The 26,802-nt window shown below is 43.7% G+C and overlaps 1 protein-coding gene across 18 annotated transcripts in view; it reads right to left on the bottom strand.

The window, feature by feature from the left end:
• The window catches only part of LOC141133709 (uncharacterized), a 351,664-nt gene that overhangs the window by 25,604 nt on the left and 299,258 nt on the right, over window positions 1–26,802 (bottom strand). For all 18 annotated transcript variants that reach the window (XM_073623213.1, XM_073623211.1, XM_073623215.1 and 15 more), the window contains 5 exons: window positions 17,773–17,814; window positions 16,944–16,985; window positions 15,596–15,637; window positions 13,963–14,013; window positions 9,073–9,233 (listed from right to left, as the gene is read on the bottom strand). In XM_073623213.1, coding sequence (XP_073479314.1) covers window positions 9,073–9,233; window positions 13,963–14,013; window positions 15,596–15,637; window positions 16,944–16,985; window positions 17,773–17,814 — 338 coding nt within the window. The remainder of the gene's footprint in view (window positions 1–9,072; window positions 9,234–13,962; window positions 14,014–15,595; window positions 15,638–16,943; window positions 16,986–17,772; window positions 17,815–26,802) is intronic.

Genomic DNA, 26,802 nt, shown 5'->3' with positions numbered 1-26,802 from the left:
GTGGAGAGAACTACACAAGTCTCCCCCACCCCCAACTAAAAGTATAAACATCCCTATTCCAATCACAATCTTGAACTATACCATACCATACTCCAATTTTTCGAATTGGTCCGCAGGAGGTATATCTCTGATTGCCGACCTATATATTAACAACACGCTCAAAACATTTAATACACTAGTGGAGGAATACTCATTGCCCCTAGCGGACCACTTTAAATATAGACAGCTGGTTCATTTTCTAAAATCTTTAAAGTCAATCCATATACCCATTCACGAATTAATATGGCAATTTTACACAAAAACCCCTGCTACACCTAAAGGTATTTCCTTATTTTACAATTTCCTCCAAAACAAAACTTCTTTTACGAAACTCCCACCTTTCCTAAAGTGGGAGTAGGAACTGGGAGAATCCTACACCAATAATCAATGGGAAACTGCACTTAAAACCACGTACAAAGCAACTAGATGTGTAAATCATTGGGAACTTTCCCTAAAAATTGCTCAAAGATGGTACCTCACGCCTTATAGATTATCTAAATTCTCCCTTTCCAACTCACCACTATGCTGGAGAACATGTGGGGAGGTGGGCAATATCTTACATGTATTCTGGTCATGCAAACATCTCACCAGCTTTTGGAACAATATATTTAAGTGTATATCTCGAATCACAGGAATACTAAAACCACCAAACCCAGGTTTGGCACTGTTAAACTTGGGTATTGAAAGTTTCCCTCCTTGCTTTCGTACAGTGATCACACATGTACTCCTGGCTGCTAGATCACTGATTACTAAATATTGGAAAACGAATATTGCACCCAATGTTTCAGAAGCCCTCGCAATAACACAAACCAATTACATCTTTGAATCATTAATAGCAGCTAGAACTGAACAAAAACCTACCTTTGATAAACATTGGAAAATATGGTCGGATTGGTTTAGAGATAATTAGAGATTTCTGAAATGAAATATATACCCCTTGCTATTTCTCAGTTAAACTTGTATGGTTAATGAAAAATAAACATACCTACTTCACTCCATCACCTCTCCCTTCTCCCTTCCCACTACCCTCCTCAACCCCCTACCCACTCTTTCTCTTCCCCCTCCCTCCCCTCCCCTTCTATCTTTTACTACATTTTCACTTTATTGTTTTATGGAAATACACTATGTTAAATAAATCAATATTTCATCATACATAACAAATAAGATAATAACATTGTAAAAATTACTTACCCTCTACAATGTAAACTCTGAACCTGTCTTTGATCAATGTATGTTCCTATGATGTGTACGTTAATGAACAAAAAAAAACTTGTACTATGTTTTGTACTTAAAAATCTTTAATAAAAAATAATTAAAAAAAAAAAAAAAAAAGAAGGTTAACGGGGCACTGGCGGTGGGGCGTGCTGTTTTCACTTTGCTTGGTGCTATTTGGGCCTTTATATTCTTAGCCCGTCTGTAGGTGACCAGTGGTTTATCACTTATGGTGGGTTTTAGATGTGGATCCTCACGCAGAATGGACCAGTGTTTGGTGAAGATCTTTTCCATTTGCTTAAATCTGTTGTGGTATTGTGTCACAAATCTGACGGGTTGGGTAGTGTTGTCTGTACTGGTTTGTCTCTTGTCCTTCGCGTTTTCACTGAGATAGTATTGGAAGGCATCTTCTATGATGTGGTCTGGGTAACCCTTGTCTTTGAATTTGGCTTTGAGTAGTAGGCCGTGTGTTTCATAGTCCTGTAGGCACGTGCAATTATGTTTTAGGCGGCAGAACTGGCTTTTTGGGATGTTTTTAACCCATCGTGGGTGATGGCAACTGTTAAAGTGTAGGTAAGAATTCCTTGAGGTGGATTTTGTATAATTCTGGGCGCAGATGGTGTTTTCATAGTGGAAGAGTTCCAGATCCAAAAAGGCCAGTTTGTTATTGTCTGTGACTGATGTAAATGATAGACCCATGGAGTTGTTGTTGCAGTGTTGGACGAAGGGTAGGATGGTGGTTTCTGGACCATCCCAGATAATGACCACGTCATCTATGTAGCGCCCGTAATAGACTATGTGGGGCGCATATGGGTTATTGTTGTGTATATATTGTAGCTCCCAGTAACCCATGGTAAGGTTCGCGTAGCTGGGGGCAAAATTGGCCGCCATGGCAGTTCCTTGTGTTTGAATGTAGAAGTCTCCATGGGATTCAAAATAATTGTGGGTTAGGCAGAATTCTAATATTTCCAGTAAGAATTGGTTCTGACGTGGGTTGAGTGATGGATCATTGTTGAGGTAGTGTCGTACAGCTTGCAAACCAATGTTATGGGGAATGGACGTGTATAGTGAGACCACATCTAGCGAGAGCCTGCGGTATGTCGGTTCCCAGGAGTAGTATCGTAGCATGTTCAGAAGGTGGATGCTGTCTTTAATGTAGGAAGGTAGGTTCTGTACTATACCTTGTAGAAAATGATCAATGTAGATAGAGAAGTAGCTGGTTACGCTTTCCATGGCTGCCACTATTGGTCAGGAGGGTGTGTGGGGTCTTTGTGCACCTTCAGAAGGTGGTAAAAGTATGGCCTTTTGTAAAAGTCGTGTTTAAGAAATGTGCCAGTTTCTTCCTCCAGTACACCCAAAACTTCCAAGAGTATAAAGAAGAAACCCCACACTGGCATCCTTACCTCAATCCCTTCCATACCGGTTACCCTCAAAGAAACACAGACCGGCAGTGCCATATCAGATCACAGCACTTATGAGGACCCCCAGTCATCCACTCTGGATTTTGGTATTAGGAATCTACACACCGCACAGCCCAAGATCACTCATGCATCTGGGCCCACCATGGACCACCCCAGTATCCACGCCATCTCATCACCCACCATTTTCAGTCCGACCAATAAACTTATATCTCCCACCCCTACCCCCTCTTTTTTAGTGATCACCCCCCAACCCTGCCCAAAAAATAAGCTCACCGACGAGGCAGGAGAGGGGGGAGACACAGACACAAAAAGGATGGAGAAATTGCGCAGACTGTAAAAATCTTCAACCTCTCTGATCACACCTTATCCATGCCTGAAAAATCTCTACTAGCACGCAGGCTCACCTTCGCCCCCACAGCATCTCCCAACCCTTTCACTCTCTTCTTGGATCTCAATAGGTTCATTAGAAATATCACCATCAAACGATATTTCAACATTCAAGACACTAAGAAAGGTAATGGTACCCCAAACATTACCCCAAACACTACTCCATATACTACTAATGACCACGCTGAATGCAGTACTACTACAGAAGACTCCTCCACCCTAGGACCCACAGAACTCATAGCCTTAGACCAGATGGAAGATCTCTACATTGACAAACAGATTGAATCTCTAACTCAACATCCACCTACCTCTCCACCCATCTTACACACTAATTTCAAACCGAAATCTATCTTTTATCCCACATTTACCAAAGGACCTTACGCCCAGACCTTCTATCAGGTTATATATGCTGATATACTACGAATGTGTCAAATGTCCAACTCACGTTCCAATCCACCATCTAACTTAACCCCAGCAGAACGCACGGCTCTTAAATCACTCACCAACAACAGACAACTGGTTATTAAGCCCGCAGATAAAGGAGGTGGTATCGTAGTCCAGAACCGTGCAGACTACATGCTGGAACCAACTAGACTCCTATCGGACACATCCACATACAAAAAACTTTCCGGAGATCCCTTACCCAAATTCTCTATTGAAGCTCACAACCTAATAGATCGAGCACAAGCAGATGGTATAGTTACTGCATCCGAAGCCTCATTTCTTAAACACGACTTTTACAAAAGGCCCTACTTTTACCACCTTCTGAAGGTGCACAAAGACCCCACACACCCTCCTGGTAGACCAATAGTGGCGGCCATGGAAAGGGTAACCAGCTACTTCTCTATCTACATTGATCATTTTCTACAAGGTATAGTACAGAACCTACCTTCCTACATCAAAGACAGCATCCACCTTCTGAACATGCTACGATACTACTCCTGGGAACCGACATACCGCTGGCTCTCGCTAGATGTGGTCTCACTATACACGTCCATTCCCCATAACATTGGTTTACAAGCTGTACGACACTACCTCAACAATGATCCATCACTCAACCCACGTCAGAACCAATTCTTACTGGAAATATTAGAATTCTGCCTAACCCACAATTATTTTGAATCCCACGGAGACTTCTACATTCAAACACAAGGAACTGCCATGGCGGCCAATTTTGCCCCCAGCTACGCGAACCTTACCATGGGTTACTGGGAGCTACAATATATACACAACAATAACCCATATGCGCCCCACATAGTCTATTACGGGCGCTACATAGATGACGTGGTCATTATCTGGGATGGTCCAGAAACCACCATCCTACCCTTCGTCCAACACTGCAACAACAACTCCATGGGTCTATCATTTACATCAGTCACAGACAATAACAAACTGGCCTTTTTGGATCTGGAACTCTTCCACTATGAAAACACCATCTGCGCCCAGAATTATACAAAATCCACCTCAGGGAATTCTTACCTACACTTTAACAGTTGCCATCACCCACGATGGGTTAAAAACATCCCAAAAAGCCAGTTCTGCCGCCTAAAACATAATTGCACGCGCCTACAGGACTATGAAACACACGGCCTACTACTCAAAGCCAAATTCAAAGACAAGGGTTACCCAGACCACATCATAGAAGATGCCTTCCAATACTATCTCAGTGAAAACGCAAAGGACAAGAGATAAACCAGTACAGACGACACTACCCAACCCGTCAGATTTGTGACACAATACCACAACAGATTTAAGCAAATGGAAAAGATCTTTACCAAACACTGGTCCATTCTGCGTGAGGGTCCGCATCTAAAACCCACCATAAGTGATAAACCACTGGTCACCTACAGACGGGCTAAGAATATAAAGGCCCAAATAGCACCAAGCAAAGTGAAAACAGCACGCCCCACCGCCAGTGCCCCGTTAACCTTCTTTAACATCAAAGGCATGTATCAATGTAGGAAGCCCCTCTGCCTCACATGCGCCCATGTTACACATAGGCAAAAAGACTTCCATCATAAGGGTAAACTATATGTCATCCCCGACTTCTTCAATTGTGGTTCAGATTATGTGGTCTATTGCCTCACATGCCCCTGCGGCCTACTATACGTAGGCCGCACTATACGCCCGCTCCGCAAAAGGTTTGGTGAGCACCGTAACCTTGTAGAGAAGGGCATTGACAAGCATAGTGTACCAAGACATTTTAAAGAACATCATGGACAAACATCTTTAGGGCTACGCGTGTGGGTTATTGAGTCTATTCCACCCACCCTCCCTACCGCTGAACGCTACAAAAGGTTGTGTGAAAGAGAAAACTACTGGATATACACACTGGACACTTTATCGCCAGGAGGCCTCAATGAAGGCATTGAAATTAACATTTTGCTGTGACCCCAACCATATCCCTGCCTCATCACATCATCTCAATTCACAACGTATTGTTTCATCCATTGTCCTACCTGTTGTCTCATTTATTGTTTTATCCATCATCTAGTCACTACCCCATTAACTTACAGTCTACGTGGAACACGTGTATGGGTATACCCGTCTCCCACCCATTACCCCTATCCACATAGCCCTAGTGTATTACACATACCATTTTTATTTTTATTCCTATTTTTATTTTTATATTTATATTTATTTTTATTAAAAAAAAAATATATTTTTAATTTCTTTATTTTTATATTTGTATTTTTATATATATATTTATATTTATCTTTATTTTTATTCATATTTCTATATATTTTTATTATTTTTACTTTTATTTATTTATTTCCCAGTATTTCCCATAACATTCCTCTCATTCCCAAATACCCGTCTGGAAACACACTCCCCCCCTCCTTTTGTCCCAATCTTACGCATCATTTAAATGTGTATATACTGTATGTGTATGTGTGTGTGAAGGGATCCTTTTAAATGGTTCTTTGTGTTTACACAGGTATATACATTGTACATGTTTTATCCCTTTTCCATCATTGCGTCATTTCTTCTCATATATACCACCAATCTCTCCCTATAATTATATATCTATTTAATTATATACCATTTTCTGCATTTTTGTATTCCCTTCCCATATATGTTGGTGTGTGTGTGTGTGTGTGTGTGTGTGTGTGTGTGTGTGTGTGTGTGTGTATATATATATATATATATATATATTTTTTTTTTTTTTTTTTTGTTCCTGTCCACTATGATCAATACAACATTCCTCTTCATATTGACCGCCTTCTCCTTACCCCACAATCCATATACACACATATATGTTCTTACCACAACACACTCATTTGCATATCTCCTTTTTTTCCCCCTCCTCACTCCCCGCCCCGCCCACTCCCCGTCTCCCTTCACTCCCCTTCCACATTGTGTACACCCCATCTCCATGGTTACCTACGCGCCCAATCATTATACATAGTCCCGCCCTCCTCTCAATTACCTCTCCACCTCTCCCATTGCTTATGGTATAAATTCCCACACTGAATATGGCCACCAGCATAGCCTGATGAAGGAGAATGCATGCTCCAAACGCGAAGCACCGCTCGCCTCACCCCGCTCCCGGAAGTGAAGACGCAGGTCAGCACGGCGCTCCACGGAGGATCCATGACCAATATCCTGGCCGCCCGGAGGCTCTGAGGACCCTCGGCACCACCGGAACAGCTACCAGGACCCAGGTCACAGGACTCACATCCCAGGAACCCCCCCACTGGCCCGTGACACCCACATCCCCCAAGAGCACGCGGATGAAACTACTTTACATGCTGGTTTTTAGCAACTCAACGTGAGTGTTTTTATCTATTGTAATAAATATTTTTAACATACATGCTGCACTTAGAGGGCGCCATCCTTCTTTCTTTTTTTGGGGGTCGTTAAGATGTTGGAATACTGCCCTACAACCCTGTCTCCAAAGGGAGGGGATCGTGCTCTGCTTCAGTATGTCACAGTACATGTTGGCATTCATGGTTCCTTCAATAAACTGTAGCTCCCCAGTGCCGGCAGCACTCATGCGGCCCCAGACAATGACACTCCCACCACCATGCTTGACTGTAGGTGAGACACACTTGTCTTTGTGCTCCTCACCTGGTTGCCGCCACACACACTTGACACCATCTGAACCAAATAAGTTTATGTTGGTCTCATCAGACCACAGGACATGGTTCCAGTAATCCATGTTCTTAGTCTGCTTGTCTTCAGCAAACTGTTTGCGGGCTTTCTTGTGCATCATCTTTAGAAGGGGCTTCCTTCCAGGCATGTACTGGCCATCGGGACTACCGGGAGTTGCCCGGTGGGCCGATCAGGTGCAGTCCTGGAGCTGCACCTCTCTGACCTCTCTGAGTGATCGAGCTTTCACTCCTGTCAGGAGGAGCAGCTTCCACCACTTGCTGGAGAGCGCATTAGGCTTTCTGCTCCCTCCAGCCTGCAGGGGGAGATAGACAGCTGGCAGACTTTCCTTCCTCTCTCCCCTTATCACTTGTCACTTATCACATGACTGGAGAGAGGAAGAAGAAGAGAAGCTGCCTTCAGAACTGTGAGTACACATGGGAGGGGGAGGAGATGGGGACACTCTGATGTAAGGGGCTGCTTATGGGACTCTGATGTAAGAGGGCTGCTGATGGGACTCTGATGTAAGGGGGCTGCTGATGGGACACTCTGATGTAAGGGGGCTGCTGATGGGACTCTGATGTAAGGGGGCTACTTATGGGACTCTGACGTAAGGGGCTGCTGATGGGACACTCTGATGTAAGGGGGCTGCTGATGGGACTCTGATGTAAGGGGCTGCTGATGGGACTCTAATTTAAGGGGGCTGCTGATGGGATTATGATGTAAGGGGGCTGCTGATGGGACACTCTGATGTAAGGGGGCTGCTGATGGGACACTCAAAATATAAGTGGGCCGGTCTGGATGAAGTCCAGGGCCAAATTTCTGTCCCAGTCCAGCCCTGCTTCCTTCTGGGATGACAGCCATGCAGTCCAATTTGGTGCAGTGTGCAGCGTATGGTCTGTGCACTCACAGGCAGACCCCCCACCCCTTCAACCTCTAGAGCAATGCTGGCAGCACTCATATGTCTATTTCTCAAAGACAACCTCTGGATAGGACGCTGAGCACGTGCACTCAACCCCTTTGGTTGACCATGGCGAGGCCTGTTCTGAGTGTAACCTGTCCTGTTAAACAGTTGTATGGTCTTGGCCACCATGCTGCAGCTCAGTTTCAGGGTCTTGGCAATCTTCTTATAGCCTAGGCCATCTTTATGTAGAGCAACAACTCTTTTTTTTTAGATCCTCAGAGAGTTCTTTGCCATGAGGTACCATTTTGAACTTCCAGTGACCAGTATGAGAGAGTGAGATTGATAACACCAAATTTAACACATCTGCTCCCCATTCACACCCAAAACCTTGTAACACTAATGAGTCACATGACACCGGGGAGGGAAAATAGCTATTTGGGCCCAATTTGGACATTTTCACATAGGGGTGTACTCCCTTTTGTTGCCAGCAGTTTAGACATTAATGGCTGTGTGTTGAGTTATTTTGAGGGGACAGCAAATTTACACTGTTATACAAGCTGTTCACTTTGTAGCAAAGTGTCATTTCTTCAGTGTTGTCACATAAAAGGATATAATAAAATATTTACAAAAATGTGAGGAGTGTACTGTGTGTGTGTGTGTGTGTGTGTGTGTGTGTGTGTGTGTGTATATATATATATATATATTAGTGTGCAGCCAGTGTAGAATATATATATACAGTGCATTCAGTGTACACTATATATACAGTGCAGGTAGTCTAGAATATATAAATAAATATATATATATATATATATATATATATATATATATATATATATATATATATATATATATATATATATAGTGGGGAAGGAAAGTATTCCGACTCCCTTAAATTTTTCACTCTTTGTTATATTGCAGCCATTTTTCGCTAGCCTGCCTCAGAGAAATGTAGGATCTGATTGGGTATTGGTGATGACTGGTGGCTCTTTTCCATCCAGAGGTAGGTGTGACACTTACCAACTCAGCTTTGTCCTTCAGGATGAGCATGATTCCTTTACGGTTATCACATTCCTCCCGACTCCTAGTCCAGGTTTCTCCATTGGCCTGGAAATAGTAGCAGTTGGATTTAATTAGTTGCCATCCACTGGGGCAGCTGGTGCAGGAATCCTGGATGTTCTCTGGGAAGAGAGGAGAACACAATGAAGACAGTTCTGAGATCTCAAACCCAAAACATGCTGGAAAAAAGTGAAGCTGAATAACGGTTATACCAAACACAATCAGAATGTAACTTTCTGAATATAATACTTAAGACATTCCATCGATTATTTTTTTTATATATAGACCCCAAAGTGTTATCTTACAGTGTAATGATGTGAAATCATGAGTTATTGCATACTGTATTAATTGGGACTTAATGAAAATTTGAATGGGCATAGTCAATGTGTAAGGTGGCCGCCTCTATCAATGACGCCATGAACTAAAAGGTCCAAGATGTACATTAGGAGAGGGAGGAAATTTACAGTTTAATAATATCTTTGAACTCCAGTGGCAAAACTAACGGGGGTCTCAAAGGTCCACTTGTGACCATGTGACCAGGCCCTGGCATTCCACTACCATGGAGGGTCACAGGACCAAATAGTGTTTGGGGGCCAAGGCAGGCATGCAGTGACATTTGTAGAAAGGATGATGGTAGGCCAGCACACAACCGCACTCCGCACACACCAGCTGCTGAGATGAAAATCTTCCACGATGTCCATGGAGCTGCACTCCAGACACCAGCCTGGACAGGACATCCTCCCCTCAGATCTCTTGTCACCAGGAGCTCGACCCCCCCCCAAGCCAATTTCTCTATTACTGGTGCCATTTTGTTGAAGCCTGCCCATATATACAGATCGGAGTTAGTCTTCAGCAATATGGTGCCCAAAGTGGCAAATATGGGGTAAATGTCACTTGTTTGGCAGCATCTCACCAAACAGGGCACTAGAGGTGATAAACTACACTGAAGGGGCAGATGATATGAAGAGGGGGAGAGGGAGCGCCAAGAAGAGAAGAGGATGATGGATCAAAGCCAAGGTCTGTCTGGCAGAGCCTTCCCTGCATCTGAGCAATGGAAGAGGTAAAGGAAGTCAGTATGATAGCTCCAACCAGGCCACACAGAGTCTATGGGGGGTCACTGTGGTCACCAGAGTCCCCCCTCCACGTCACCCCCTTTACATCAAAGTCTACAGTGCAAGGGGTAACTCTGCAGGGCCTGTTGTAAAGGGGAACTCTGTGGACCCTGATGTTAAGGGGAAATCTGATGTAAAGAGGGATGTTACTGACCATGATGTAAGGGGGAATTCTAATGTGTTTGGTATAACTGTGAATAGTTAAGTAACTTGATGTTCTTAGTCTGGGGACATCCCTTCCCTTAAAGTGGTGAAGACTCTGAATGTTTTAGGTAAATTTACAGTTGATTAATGACTAACAGTAAGTATTAGCAGGTAAAGGATCCTATCTGATCTATTGTAATGAGCACCCTTGGGTACAGTTTGGACAACTGAGATCAGTTTTGCCATCTCTACAGCTTCATCAGTGCCACCATAACCAACAGAGAGGAGTGCAATGCATGGAAAAACAATGCAAGGAAAAACTCCAACTTCAGTATTTGTTTACTGAGTGCTCTGGACTTGGCTCAGGATGAACAAAGGTCCATGGTGGGACTCCATAAATAAAGATTAATGGAGGGATCCTTATAAAAAAAGGTTCATGGTGGGGCCCTAAATAAAGGTCAATGGTGGAACCACCCTAAATAAAGGACTTTGGTGTCTACAATAAACTAAGGTTCATGGTGGGACCAAATAAAGGTCGATAGCAGAACCCCCATAAATAGAGGTCCATAGAGGGATGTCTGAAATAAAGGTTGATGGTGGGACCCTAAATAATGGTCCAGGTTGGTATTCCATAAATAAAGGTCTATGGATGGACCCCATAAATGAAGGTTCTTGATTGGACTGCATAAATAAAGGTCCATGGTGGGACCCTATAAATAAAGATTCATGGTGAAAGACCATAAATAAAAATCCTTGGTTGGACCTCATAAATAAAGGTTCCTGGTGGGACCACATAAATAAAGATCCATGGGTGGACCACATAAATAAATGTTATTGGTGGGACTTAGTTAATAAAGGTACATGGTGGGACCCTATAAATAAAGGTGTACGGTGGAACCACATAACTAAAAGGTCCACGGGGGGATCCTTTGCTACCTGATTTTAAAGCACACATAGCATTAGCTCTGCATTAGGCCAGGGAGTGGAAAGGAGGTGGAGCTAGCTATAACTCTATGGGCTTCTGTTTCATAAATTATTTCAGGTACTTATATAGCATTGCCAATTTATGCTGTGCTTTATATTTATATGTATTATACATTCACATCAGTCCCTGCCCTCAAGGAGCTTACAGTCTATGGTCCCTAACTCACATTCATACAGTACATACTAGGGCCAGAGTGTGGAAGAAAAACAGATGTAGCCCCCTTGTCCTAAAAGTAGGGCTACAGATAAATTTAATTATGCTGGGTGTTAGACAGCCTGGCTAATGTGTAGTGTTTAATGGTCAATTGACTTATGTTCTAAGTTGTGGCTTCTCCTTTCTGTCAGTGGGTGGTGCTGTTGCCTTTGACATTGGAGTGATGAGGTACAGTGAAGTTCAGGTTATGATAAATCTACTTTTCTCAGCCAATCATATTTGCAGCTACACATGCTGGGAAAAGCTATTTAAAGGAAAGAAGTCAGGTAATCAGGGTCAGTGTTCCCGCCCAGGGTTTTGGCATGGGTGGATGTGTGTACAGTTCCTAGCTGCTAGGCCTGAAGCATGAGGCCTATCCATAGCTCCCAACTGTCCCTGATTTTGAGGGACTGTACATGATTTGGAGCAATTTGTCCCTCATTTTGGCCTGATCAATATAGGATGTGTATAAAATGCACTTTTTATCTATCAAAAAATGTTTTCAGCACTAAACCATTCATCTTATTTCTAAATTGCTGCATTTTCAAATTCCAAAAGCCAATATAAAGGAAAAGTAGCGTTAAAAAAAGCACTCGTGGGTTTAACCAATCTTTTTTTTTTACAATTCTCCTTTAAGGGGGCGTGGCAAGGGGTGTGTCCTATGCCTGCATACTTTTGGTGTTCGGTGTCTCTCATTCCCATCTCATAAAGTTGGGAAGCATGCCTATCCAGATGGTTGCCGGCTGCTAGGCCTATCCAAGGCCTATCCGGGTGTTCAAGTTTATGAAGAGGAAGACCTGCCAAAGATCTGAAAATTATTCTAGATGGATGAACATCTAAAGAAGAACCAGGGTTGACCCTTCATGAGCAGGATGCTATGAAGTGGCTGGAATGACTTCAGAGAGAACTCATCCAAGAGAATCTGTGCATGAAGCAGTGAGTAAAGTTCAGTTACTAGAGGAGACAGCCTGTTCTACAAAGTACAGATGTGCTGGTTCAGCTTAAAGGCTCTTATTCCTGTACTGCTAGCTACCTTATCTCACCTATTTTAATCTAAGGAGTCTGCTAATCTGCCTGTTGCTGATCATTTTCAAGGGTGTCCTGTGCCCTCACTCCCACATTTTTCCTGTTCTGAGAAATAAACTTCTCTATTGTTTAACCACTTCACTACCCGCCCATAGTCATATAACGTCCACAGATGGGATCTCCCATCCTGGGTGGACGTCATATGACGTCCTGGGATTCCTGGACGTCTAGGGGGCGTGCGCACGCCGCCTGGAGCGCGCGCCAACTGCGTTGCTCGGGACACGGTGCGTGTGCCTGGCAGCCGCGATGTCCGCCGGCACCCGCGATTGCCCATTAACCGGGCCAGCATGTGGATCTGTGTGTGTAAACACACAGATCCACAGCCTGTCAGCTCTGAGGAGAGCAATCTGTGTTCCCAGAACGGAGGAACACTGATCGGTCTCCTCCCCTTGTACGTCCCCTCCCCCTTCAGTTAGAATCATTCCCTAGGAAACAAACTTAACCCCTCCCCGCCCCCTAGTGGTTAACCCCTTCACTGCCTGTCACATTTACACAGTAATCAATGCAATTTTATAGCATTGATCGCTGTATAAATGTGAATGGTCCCAAAAATGTGTCAAAAGTGTCCGATGTGTCCGCCATAATGTCGCAGTCACGAAAAAAAATCGCGATCGCCGCTAAGAAAATAAATAAATATATATTTTTTAAAAATGCCATAAATCTATCCCGTATTTTGTAGACGCTATAACTTTTGCGCAAACCAATCAAGATACGCTTATTGTGATTTTTTTTACCAAAAATATGTAGAAAAATACGTATCAGCCGAAACTGAGGAAAAAATTTGTTTTTTTTTTCAAAAATTGGGATATTTATTATAGCAAAAAGTAAAAAATATTGTGTTTTTTTTCAAAATTGTCGCTCTTCTTTTGTTTATAGCGCAAAAAATAAAAACCGCAGAGGCGATCAAATACCACCAAAAGAAAGCTCTATTTGTGGTGAAAAAAGGACGTCAATTTTTTTTGGGTACAACATCGCACGACCGCGCAATTGACGTTTAAAGTGCGACAGCACTGAAAACTAAAAATTGGCCTGGGAAGGAAGGGGGTGAAATTGCCCTGTATTGAACCGGTTAAAACATAAAAGTGTCTGGTGCCCAATGTTCTTTTCTTTTTTATCGCCCACCATGCCCACAAACCTACAACCTCAGAATGTATGTCAGCCATCCCTCGGAAAAAGCGCTACACAGAGTACCCAGAAGAAACAAGGAGTACATGTAAACTCCAGGCAGGTAGTGCCATGGTTGGGATTCAAACCGATGACCCTAGTTCTGCTAGGTGGAAGGGCTAACCACTTGGCCACTGTGCTGCCCAATAAAGGATGCAGAATGTTTACCTTTATTTTTAATCAGTTTCATCTTGTTCAGATCATCCGTTATGTTGGCAACTGGAAAGAGAAAACACAAAGCTGAAGAGACTGAACATTGTAATGACGTTTCTCATCACTTCCTGTCTAAGTGACAATGGTCAACAAGAAAAATATACAGGATGGAACTCTTCAAGCGGAGACACAGACAGCAAATAAATAAACTCAGAGATTCTAATCTTTCCACTTTCTATACAAAAAATGCTAATAATTACCTGATTTCTGCAGAAGAGATACATCCTTTGTCAATCCAGAATGCAAAAAATTAAATATAATCCTGTATGAATTATGTATGCAGAGTCTCCCTCCACTACCTCCTCCTCCACAGAATTATGTATGCAGGATCTCCTCCCACTACCTCCTCCACAAAATTATGTATGCAGGATCTCCTTCCACTACCTCCTCCTCCACAGAATTATGTATGCAGGGTCTCCTTCCACTACCCTCCTCCTCCACAGAATTATGTATGTAGGACCTCCTTCCACTACCTCCTCCTCCACAGAATTATGTATGCAGGATCTCCTTCCACTACCTCCCCCTCCACAGAATTATGTATGCAGGATCTCCTTCCACTACCCTCCTCCTCCACAGAATTATGTATGCAGGATCTCCTTCCACTACCCTCCTTCTCCACAGAATTATGTATGCAGGATCTCCTTCCACTTCCTCCTCCTCCACAGAATGATGTATGCAGGATCTCCTTCCACTAACTCCTCCTCCACAGAATTATGTATACAGGATCTCCTTCCACTACCTCCTCCTCCACAGAATTATGTATGCAGGATCTCCTTCCTCTACCTCCTCCTCCACAGAATTATGTATGCAGGATCTCCTTCCTCTACCTCCTCCTCCACAGAATTATGTATGCAGGATCTGCTTCCTAACTCCTCCTCTACAGAATTACGTATAAAGGATTTCCTTAAACTACCTCCTCCTCCACAGAAATAATGTATGCAGGATCTCCTACTACCACCTTCTCCTCCACAGAATTATGTATCTCTTTCCACTACCCTCCTCCTCCACAGAATTATGTATGAAGGATCTCCTTCAACTGCCTCCTCCTCCACATAATTATGTATGCAGTATCTCCTTCCACTACCTCCTCCTCTACAGAATTATGTATGAAGGATCTCCTTCCACTACCTCCTCCTACAAAGAATTATGTATGCAGAATCTCCTTCCACTACCTCTTCCTCCACAGAATTATGTAAGCAGGATCTCCTTCCACTACCTCCTCCTCTACAGAATTATGTATGCAGGATCTCCTTCCACTACATCCTCATCCACATAATTATAAATGCAGGATCTCCTTCCACTACCTCTTCAGAATTATGTATGCAGGATCTCCTTCCACTACCCTCCTCCTCCACAAAATTATGTATGCAGGATCTCCTTCCACTACCTCCTCCTCCACAGAATTATGTATGCAGGGTCTCCTTCCACTACCTCCTCCTCCACAGTATTATGTATAAAGGATCTCCTTCCACTACCCTTATCCTCCAGAGAATTATGTATGCACTTTCCATTAGACTTTACTTCTGTGTATTCGTGAGAACTAATTGCAAAACCAAATTCAAGAAATCAGGGGGCATTAAATACTTACTATAAGCCTTAAGTTGTGTAATTTCTTCTTCGGTCTTAATTTCTGAGAACATAAAAGAATTCATATAAGTGAATGTTCCTTGATGCTTGAGAACTCACAAAAGCAATTATTTCCATGTTTGGGAGGCACATCTTTGGTATATTGAGAGGCATAGTATAGAATGTCTGTATGCTAACTGTAAATTTAAATTAGAGTTCGGTTTGTTTGGTTCCGAATCGAAATTTGGACGAATTTTCATAATTTGGATGTATCCTAATTATCAAATAACAATAGGAACGAATTTAAGTGAATCCGAAAAAATTAACCGAAATCGAATTCAAAAACAAATTTCAATCAAAATCAAATTTGAAAAAATTAGCAATCGATTTTCTAAAAAAGTTAAAATAGTAGAAAAGAATAGAATAGAAAAAAAGAGAATGTAATAGAAAAGAATTGAAAAAAAAATAATATAGAATAGAATAATATAAAATAGAAAGAATATAACCACTATTCTATTGCTTTTCTATTCTATTTTCTTATTTTCTATTATTTTCTATTCTTTACTAATCTTTTCTATTCAAATTCAAATTTATTCTGTTCGAAATTCGAATTGCAGAAGATGGTTAGTCAGTATCAATAGTCTAATTCAACAGCTGCATTTAAATGGAAAAAAAGTCTAATTTGCGTTTTCGAATTCAAATACCGTTTCGATGATTTTGTTTACATTTTTTTCGAATAAGGTTGAATGTTTTAAATTCAGTTGAATTTTTCTAATTTGAATTTAAATACAAAATGAATGAAACAAATTCCAAAAACAAATGCAACAAAACAAATTTATTTAAATAACAAATCAAAACGAACTGAAATGAAACAAATCTTTCGACCTGCACATGTGTAATGGAAATATGACATGATTGTGTAAACTCTCAAATGTGCAACGGTGGAAATCTATGAATGCACAAAAATCAGTACCCTACTACTCCTTACCCAATACTCTCTTATTCTACATAATTATATATGTGGTGCCTCATCCCACTGTCTCTTCCAGAAAAAGTTATGTGTTTGGGGTCTCCTTCCACTACCTCCTCCTCCACAGAATTATGTATGCAGGATCTCCTTCCACTACCTCCTCCTCCACATAATTATGTATGCAGGATCTCCTTCCACTATCTCCTCCTCTACAGAATTATGTATTCAAGATCTCATTCCACTACCTCCTCCTCCACATAATTATGTATGCAGGATCTCCTTCCACTACCTCCTCCACCACAGAATTATATTTCCTGTACTTTTCACAATACTTCTATGTATTCAGGAAATCTTATTACACATTGGAATTGATGAAAAGACAGATGCATTAAATACTTACCTTTACTCTTCAGTTGAGAAATTGCATCTTCAATTTTTGTATCTGGGAAGGAAAAACAATTCACAATAATTAATTTTCATGATGTTTGGGGACTCACATCAGCAAATGTTTAGAAACCAACCTAAGGATATAGTCAGCAGATTGGACAAGAGTGTTTTGAATATTGACCATTCTAACTGCAGATATTGTGCCATCCTCCTTCATTGAAGGATGTATGCAAGGTCTCCTTCCACCACCTCCTCCTCCACAGAATTATGTATGCAGGATCTCCTTCCACTACCTCCTCCTCCACAGAATTATGTATGCAGGATCTCCTTCCACTACCTCCTCCTCCACAGAATTGTGTATGCAGGATCTCCTTCCACTAACTCCTCCTCCACAGAATTATTTATGGAGAATCTCCTTCCACTAACTCCTCCTCCACAGAATTATGTATGCAGGATCTCCTTCCACTACCTCCTGCTCCACAGAATTTTGTATACAGGATTTTCTTCCACTACCTCCTCCTCCACAGAATTATGTGTGCAGGATCTCCTTCCACTACCTCCTCCTCTACAGAATTATGTATGCAGGATCTCTTTCCACCACCTCCTCCACAGAATTATCTATGCAGGATCTCTTTCCACTACCTCCTCCTCCACAGAATTATGTATCCAGGATCTCCTTCCACTACCTCCTCCTCAACAGAATTATGTATGCAGGGTTTCCATCCACTAGCCATCTCCACCACAGAATTATATTTCCTGTACTTTTCTCAATACTTCTATGTATTCAGGAAGTCTTATTTCACAATTGAATTGATGATAAGACAGATGCATTAAATACTTACCTTTACTCTTCAGCTGTAAAATTGCTTCTTCAATATTTGTATCTGTGAAGGAAAAACAATTCACAACAATTAATTTTCAAGATGTTTGGGGATTCACATCAGCAAATGTTTAGAAACGGACCAAAAGATATGGGCAGCAGATTGGACAAAAGTGTTTTTTATATTGGCCATCTTAACTGCAGATATTGCAGGATCCTCCTTCATCTAACAATGTATCCAAGGTCTCCTTCCACTACCTCCTCCCCCACAGAATTATGTATGCAGGATCTCCTTCCACTACCTCCTGCTCCACAAAATTTTGTATACAGGATTTTCTTCCACTACCTCCTCCTCCACAGAATTATGTATGCAGGATCTCCTTCCACTACCTCCTCCACAGAATTATGTATGCAGGGTCTACTTCCATTACCTCCTCCTCCACAGAATTATGTATGCAGGATCTCCTTCTACTACCTCCTCCTTCACAGAATTATGTTTGCAGGATCTCCTTCCACTACCTCCTCCTCCATAGGGATGAGCTTTCTGTTTGGGTCGAACACGAGTTCGACTCGAACATTGGCTGTTCACCCGTTCATGGAAAACCGAAAATTATGGGCCGTTCGCTCCAAATTCGAGAGGCGCGTAACAGCCCATAATGCACTGAGGGAGCGCAGTGCTTTGCTGTATGATGATTGGCCAGAGCATGCAGCATGACCTGCATGCTTTGGTTAATCACAGTACCGTCAGCTAAGAGAGCAATAATTGGCCAAAGGCAGGGTGCCTTTGGCCAATCATGGCTCGGGGGGACTAAGTCCATGCCCCACACTATATAAGGCCACCTGCACATCGGCCTTGTGTAGTGTGTTGTTGGTGTGGATGGAGAGAGAGTGTCATTTAGATTGAGGCAATCAGATTATTCAGTTAGCTGCAGTATATTTAATATATATATATATATATATATATATATATACAGTCAGTCTCGTATATATATATATATATATATATATATATATGTCCACCATATCCAGTTTAGCTAGATCTAAATGCAGTCCGTTCCTGGTGTACTGTTTCTAATATACTTCAGGCAGGCAGGTGATTCAGTTAGCTGCAGTGTATTTAATATATATATACAGATAGTCTCATATATATATATATATATATATATATATATATATCCAATGCATACAGTTTCGCTATATCTCACTGCAGGCCATTCCTGGTATACTGTTTCTAATATTCTTCTGGCAGGTAGGTGATTCAGTTAGTTGCAGTGTATTTAATATATAATCTATATCTTTAATATATATCTATATATATATATATATATCCACTGTATCCAGTTTAGCTAGATCTGACTGCACACTGTTCCTGGCGTACTGTTTCTAATATACGTCTGGAAGGCAGGTTATTCAGTTAGTTGCAATGTGACAGACCTCGCCGGGACAGAGGCTTTTGGAGAGGACTGAATGCAAGCCTCTTGCCTACTGACTATGGGCCCTGGCATTTGAGGAAGCTACAAGCATTTAGGAAGATACTCTGTTATGTAATTCAAAAGGACATTATTAAGGAGGCCATGATGGTCTCTGCATGCTTGGGACTCATATAGCAGATGTATATGAAAGGAATGCTGATTAATGAGATCTGGAAAGCCCTGGGTCTCCTGTTGTCTACTTCTAAGGGTATTTCACCCATTGTTGTTTGTGCTAATTAGCTTTGCTATTGTATAGAGGAGTTCTGTGTTGATTTATGATAATGTTGATTGTGTCTTCTGAGCTAAAAGACGCCAAGTCTGTCCTAAAGGTCATGTCTCTTAGTCACCTAGGCTGTCTAAAGGATTAGATAATTAGCTCATGTTAATTAGGTTTCTGGTTACAATTTGTATTGTCAACAAGCTGTATATATTTGTGTGAGATCTCAAATAAAAGGCTATTCCTGATGTACTCCAAGACTGGTGTGGTCTGATGTTTTACCATACACTGAGCTACGACTAGTGAATGGGAAAGCTAAGGGGTCTTGGATTGTGTGATACCGGACAGAGGAAGCATTTACGGTGGACATCTTAAATACGGGGGTCCATCACATGCAGTGTATTTAATATATATATATGTATATATATATACAGATAGTCTTGTATATATATATATATATATATATATATATATATATATTTATTTATATATATATATATATATATATATATATATATATATATATATATATATTCACTGCATACAGTTTAGCTATATCTCACTGACTGCAGGCCGTTCCTGGCGTACTGTTTCTAATATACTTCTGGCAGGCAGGTTATGTCAACAGTCACTCCTTCCCTAGCCCCACCATCATGCACGGAGGAGTCCCCCAAATTATTCGACCACAGTGTCGGATACATGCTGCAGGAGGATGCGCAGCGATTTGAAGGCTCCGATGATGGTATCCAGGTTGAGGAAGGCAGTAACGTCAGCCTAGAGAGAGGGGGTGCCCAAGAAGGTCAACAAACTGGCAGACATGTCCCCCCCAGCTGCAGCATACTGCCAAGTTTGCTACAGTGACAAGGTCACTGACTCAACTTGGGTGCCTGATAGAAGAGAGGAGGAGGAGGAGGCACATCTTCAATGAGGTAGGATGCCCTCCAGGGGGCAGCTTAAGGGCAGCCACCCTATTGCATCACACCGCAGAGCTAAGCAGGTGCAGGGCGCTGCTGACTCCCCACATATTTTGAAAAGTTCTTTGGTGTGGGCCTTTTTTGACATGTGTGCAGCAGATTGCACCGTTGCTGTTTGCAACATATGTCTGAAGCGTATCAAGCGTGGCTAAAACATCAGCCGCTTGGGCACCACATGCTTGACCAGACATTGGACAACCTCCCATGCAGTCCGTTGGCAACAGCATTTAAAAGACCCACATCAAAGAACAAGGCAGACCTCTCCTTGCTCCTCATCAGCTGGGTTCTCCAACCCCACTATACCTCCAGTCCTCTCAGAAACCTGCACTGAGAGGAATGAAGGTATAGCAATAGGTGTCCCAAGTACTTGCAGGCAATCTGCTATCAGTACACCTCCATCTGTTAGAAGCAGGCAAATTTCCGTCCCCCAGTTGCTAAACCGTTGAAAGAAATTTGGTCCCAGCCATCCACATGCTCAGCATCTGAATGCTAGCTTAGCCAAATTGCTAACACTGCAACTGCTGCCTTTTCAACTGGTAGACTCTGCCCCCTTTCATGGATTTGTGGAATGTGCGGTACCTCAGTGGCAGGTTCCAAAACGCCATTTCTTTTCACGGAAGGCCATTCTGGCTCTCTACCAGCATGTGGAAGGCAATGTCTTGGCCTCGTTGGACAGGGCGTTCAACAGTAAGGTGCATATTACTGCTGACTCATGGTCCAGCAGGCATGGACAGGGACAGTACATTCCTTTCATGGCGCACTGGGTAACTCTGCTGGCAGCTGGGAAGGATGCGGGACAGGGTTCAGTATTGTTGGAGCTTGTTCCGCCAACACGCCTCCAAAATGCTAGTGGTGATTCTGCCACAGCTCTCTCCTCTACCCCTTCCTCTTCTTCTTCCTCTATGACCTTTTCCTCTGCAGATTTCTCCACTGAACTAGCGGTGCTCCATAGGCGTTCAAGGGGCTACGCAAGCACTCAGGCAAAAAGATGCCATGCAGTGCTTGATTTGGTCTGCTTAGGGGACAGGAGCCACACAGGGCAGAGATTCTGTCAGCTCTGCAGGGGCACTCTCAAAGGTGGTTGACGCTACATGAGAGAAATGGTTGTATGTGACAATGGCATCAACCTTCTCTCCGCCCTCCAACAGGGACACTTGACCCATGTTCCCTGTTTGGCTCACGTCCTGAATTTGGTGGTGCAGCGGTTCTTGAGCAGGTACAGGATCTCCTGAGGCAGGCCAGGAAAGTCTGTGGTCATATAATGCCAGTGCTCGGCTGGCTGACATTCAAAGAGAAGGCAACCTGCCCAAGAACCACCTTATTTGTGACATGCCCACCAGGTGGAACTCAACATTGGCAATGCTGCAGTGGCTGCACACAAAGCAGAGGGCCATCAATGAGTACCTGTGTGAGTATGGCACCAGGACAGGGTCAGGGGAGCTTGGCTTTTTTTCGCCTCGCCAGTGGCTACTGATCAAGGATGCATGCACTGTCCTGTCACCATTTGAGGAGGCCACGAGAATGGTGAGCAGTGACAGTGCATGCATCAGTGATACTGTCCCTCTTGACTTCCTGTTGGAGCACACGCTTCGTGGAATAATGGACAGGGCACTTGAGGCAGAACAGCGGGAGGAAGAGGAGGACTTCCTTACCTCTCAAGGCCCCCTACATCCAGATACTAGTATTCCTGCAGGCCCGCCGATCACACAGGAAGAAGAAGAGGAGGAGGATTGTGTCAAGCATGGAGGTGGAGGATAACACTCAGCATCTGTAGCAGTCTTCAAGGGATTGTTTTCAGTCCCCAGAAACCCATGGAGTTGTACCTGGCTGGGAGGAGGTGGTTGAGGATCATGTGATCCTTAGTGACCCAGAGGACTCAGGATCAAATGCCTCTTGAAACCTATGCTGCATGGCAACCCTGATCCTGCAAAGCCTGCGAAAGGACCCTAGGTAGGAGAGGGATCATTACTGGCTGGCAACCCTTCTTGATCCACGTTAGGGTAAGGTTGTGGAACTTATCCAGCCTTCGCAGTGGGAGCAGAGGATGAAACATCTTTGGGAGGCCTTGCAGAAAGGTTTGTGCAATGTGTTTCCGGAGCCTGGGAGGTTAAAATTTCCTGGTGTTGGACAACTTGTTGCTGAGGCTTCATTCAGTCACAGAAAGAGCGGTGGAGAAGGTGGCCGGCTGACCAATGCCGTCAGGCAATTCTTCAGTCCTCAGCGCCAAGGTCTGATCGGTTCCAGCAACCATCGCCAGCGTATGAATTCCATGGTGCAGGAATATATAGGGGCAAGATCAGACTTGGAGACCTTTCCACCAGAACATTCACTTGGTTACTGGGTCTTGAGGATGGACCACTGGCCAGAGATTGCTCAATATGCAATTGAGCTACTGGCCTGTCCTGCATCCAGCGTTCTTTCTGAATGCACATTCAGTGCTGCTGGAGGCTTTGTAACCAATCACAGAGTGCGCCAGTACACAGACTCTGTTGATCGGCTCACATTCATAAAAATGAATCAGTCTTGGATCGCCAGCTACCAAGCACCTCATGCTGATGTAACCGATTGATTTTTCTATGAATGTGGGATCCCTTGACGACTGCATATGCTGAGTGACTATCCTATTATGCCGAGTGACTATCCTATCCTTTCTCAGTTTTCATGATGATAGCTTCTAAGAATATTTTCAGTTCAGGGCACCACCACCACTACCTAAGGCTCAATTTTTTTTGCCTCTGTTTAACAGGGGCGCCTAATTACAATTTTTGATCAAATATTTAACAGCAGGGCTCGTTCCTACACTCAACAAGAGTATCGATGAGGGGTTTCAGTGTTGTGGCACCACCACCACCTAAGGCCCAATTTTTCTGCCCCTGTTTAACAGGGGCGTGTAATTACAATTTTTGATCTAATATTTCACAGCAGGGCCTGTTCCTGCGCTCAACAAAAGTATCTGTAAGGCTTTACAGTGTTGTGCCACCACCACCACCGCCAAAGGCCCAGTTTTTTTGCCCCTGTTTAACAGGGGCATGTAATTACAATTCTTGATATAATATTTCACAGCAGGGCCCGTTCCAGCGCCCACCAAGAGTAACTGTGGGGGCTTACAGTTTTGTGGCACCACCACCACCAAAGGCCCAGTTTTTCTGCCCCTGTTTAACAGGGGCATGTATTTACAATTCTTGATATAATATTTCACACCAGGGCCCGTTCCAGCGCCCACCAAGAGTAACTGTGCATGCTTACAGTGTTCTGGTACAACCAACACCTAAGGCCCAATTTTCCGCAGAATATATAGGGCAGGCCGTATAGTATATACAGACGGTCCCCTATTTTCAAACATCTGACTTACAAACCACTCCTACTTACAAACGGAGGGAAACAACAGGAAGTGAGAGGAAATCTACCCCTAGGAAGGGAAATTCTCTCCTTTAAGAGTTAATATGGGAAAAGGGTGTCTCCACTGATGCTTTTTCACCAATCCTTGTTTCCCTAATAACCCAGAATTTACAAAATCCAATTGTCATTGAGACAGAAAGTAAGGTAAGATCTTCTGAACAGGGCACAGACAGCAAAAAAAGTTACAGGGGTGATAGCCCTGCTCTATATTATCCAAAAAGCTTAAAAATGTATTTTTGGTCTGGAGCTACACTTAAAAAATGTCCCTCTTCCAAATTACAAACAGATTCAACTTAACAACAAACCTACAGTCCCTAGGTTTGGTTACAGTTGTATTGTTAGAGTAATATGAGCAGGAGGGGGGACCTCCTCTTCTACTGTATATAAGACTGTATTCTGGTTCTAATAATAAAGAGTCTGATTCCTTTTTGACCCTCCGTACAGAGCCTCATCTCGTACTTGGGGGGAAGAATTATTTGTATGGGTTTCTTGTTCGGCTGATCGGAGTGTTCAGTAGCTGCCTTTGTGTTCGGAAATGGAATGTCCTAAAAGACTTTAACCCCTTTCACACTCGGGGTGTTGTTACAATTGGTGGCAACCAGCGGGATGATTCCCACAGCCCAGAAGGACAGCTACAAGAGTATACAGGCCAATGGAAGTACAGTATGAATGGCTAAAGCGCTCTACCCTCAAGGACTTACTGGAGAACTGGGGCCGACCGGCCAACAACCGTAAGAAGAGGGACATTATCGCAGAACTAGTCAAAATGGATAGAGCAGAAAGACCCAACATAACCGAAAGGCCCAGCGTAACAGACAGGACATCCGAAGAGGCAAGTTTTGATCAGGCTGTTAACATAAGACTGGCACATTATGGCCCTAACCCTACAGCGGAGATCATAGGCTCAGTTATAGCAGCTGTGGAGGCAAATTGGCTACAGCAAAGAGGTGCTGCAGCAGCAGGAGTCACAGCAGCACCAACTGAAAGGAGAAAGGTACATTTTGCTGCTTTTAAAAATTTTATCGAAAGAGAAGGGGAGATTGATGGGTACCTTGCCGATTTTGAACGGTAATGTGCCCTACACCGGGTGCCCACCGAGGAATGGGTTACCATTTTGTCTGGGAAATTGTCCGGCAGGGCCAGTGAAGCGTTCAGGGCCATCTCGGGGGAGGAGATTATGAACTATGGGCTGGTAAAAGAAGCACTTTTGGCCAGGTAAGCCGTCACACCGGAGGCATACCGGAGGCGGTTCCGAGAGATGAGCAAGCAGACTGGAGACTCATATACCGAGTGGGCATGCCGCCTACACCGCACGGCATCCCACTGGGTCACTGGATGCCAAGCAGTATCCGGGGAAGAGGTGCTGCAGCTATTCCTGCTGGAGCACTTCTTTGACAAGCTATCCCCAGAAGTCAGAGAGTGGGTCCGGGACCGAAAACCTTTCACCTTGCCTGAAGCAGCTTGCCTGGCGGACGAATACACAGATGCCCACAAATTGGATAACTCTGCGGTCAAGACAACAGCTCAGGTGGATTATCGATCAGTGGCACCCCCTCCAGCCGGCACTTACCATCCACAGTCGTACCGCCCTACAGCACCACCTTCAGCGGCCTCTTATTCTCAGCAGTCCAGGTTCAATTCCCAGGACTACTCACAACCCATCAGGTGTTTTGGATGTAAACAGCTAGGGCACAAAAAGCCAGACTGTCCGTTGAAACCAGCCAGGCAGTCCCAGTCATGGAGAAAGCCAGCAGGGGGGAATCCCCACACATTCATGCCTACGGCTCACTGCATTGAGGAGGAAGAACATTGGGGCGTCCTGCATGAGGCTGATCCAGTACAAGCAGCTAACCAAGACAACAGGCAGCAACACAGGCAGACTGTCCGGGTTAATGGAAAGGTAGCCAATGGCCTACGTGATACTGGCGCCACCATGACCCTACTACAGAAGAACCTTATCCCAGAGAGCCAACACACCGGAGACACTGTAGCTGTAAGGGTAGCAGGAGGCACCCTTTTCCATCTACCCATTGCCCGTGTTCACCTGGATTGGGAGGTTGGTTCGGGACACGTGAATGTGGGGGTGATGAAGGATTTGCCAGCGGATATACTACTGGGGAATGATTTGGCCCCCTTGTTTCTGTTTACGCCCCGATGGGCCCCGTTGAAGCCAACCCAGTGACTGCCCGTGCCCAGACCTGTGCTGTTGGAACCAGCCCACTTGCTGCTGAGACCCAGGTAAGTCTATCTTCCCCAACATGTATCTTAGATCAGGCTCCCCTAGGATGGAATACCCCAGAGGCATTCGGGAAGGAAACCCGGGAGGACCCCACCTTACACAAGTATAGGGCTAAGGCAGATACACAGGAAAGGGGAATAGATGGTGAGCTTTATGAATGGGTGGGGGATAGATTGTATAGGATCCCTAAGCCATCCCTGAGAAGTAAAGCCCCTTTGCAGAAACGACAGCTGGTGGTACCTAAGAAATACCAGCTGTAGATTCTGCGAATTGGGCATGGGGTACCACTAGCAGGACATCTAGGGTCCCGTCGCACAGCCCATAGAATTACACAGAAGAATTGTACACTATCCTCCCCCCCACCATTTTTTCCAATGACATCAAATTAACTGGTGCCACTAGGTATACACTTTGTGGGAAATGTAAACACCTTGAGAGAATTGTAAAATATAACAATCAGCAATGGTGGGATAAATTCTTCTTAGAAAAATACATCTCGACTAATGTTCTCTCCCTGAGGCCTTAGAATCACTAAGGATTGTCCATTTTTAAATGCTGCCAGCAAAAAGGAATGGGAAACCATCTCTGAATTTTGCACATCTAAGTGGATGGAAATACTCATCGAGCACAGATTCCATCTCTTTGAGAAGCTTAGACTTGAAGCCAAAACCATAGCTACAGACATAGATCGGAAGGTCACAGTTCCGCTCTCCTGGCTTGATGTTCTCAAAAAGAACACCAAGTCAGATGA

Source organism: Aquarana catesbeiana, linkage group LG03 (assembly GCF_042186555.1).
Source record: "Aquarana catesbeiana isolate 2022-GZ linkage group LG03, ASM4218655v1, whole genome shotgun sequence".
NCBI classification, from domain to species: domain Eukaryota; kingdom Metazoa; phylum Chordata; class Amphibia; order Anura; family Ranidae; genus Aquarana; species Aquarana catesbeiana.
Note: the sequence above shows the minus strand (reverse complement) of the source record. Positions and strands in the feature narration are given on the sequence as shown.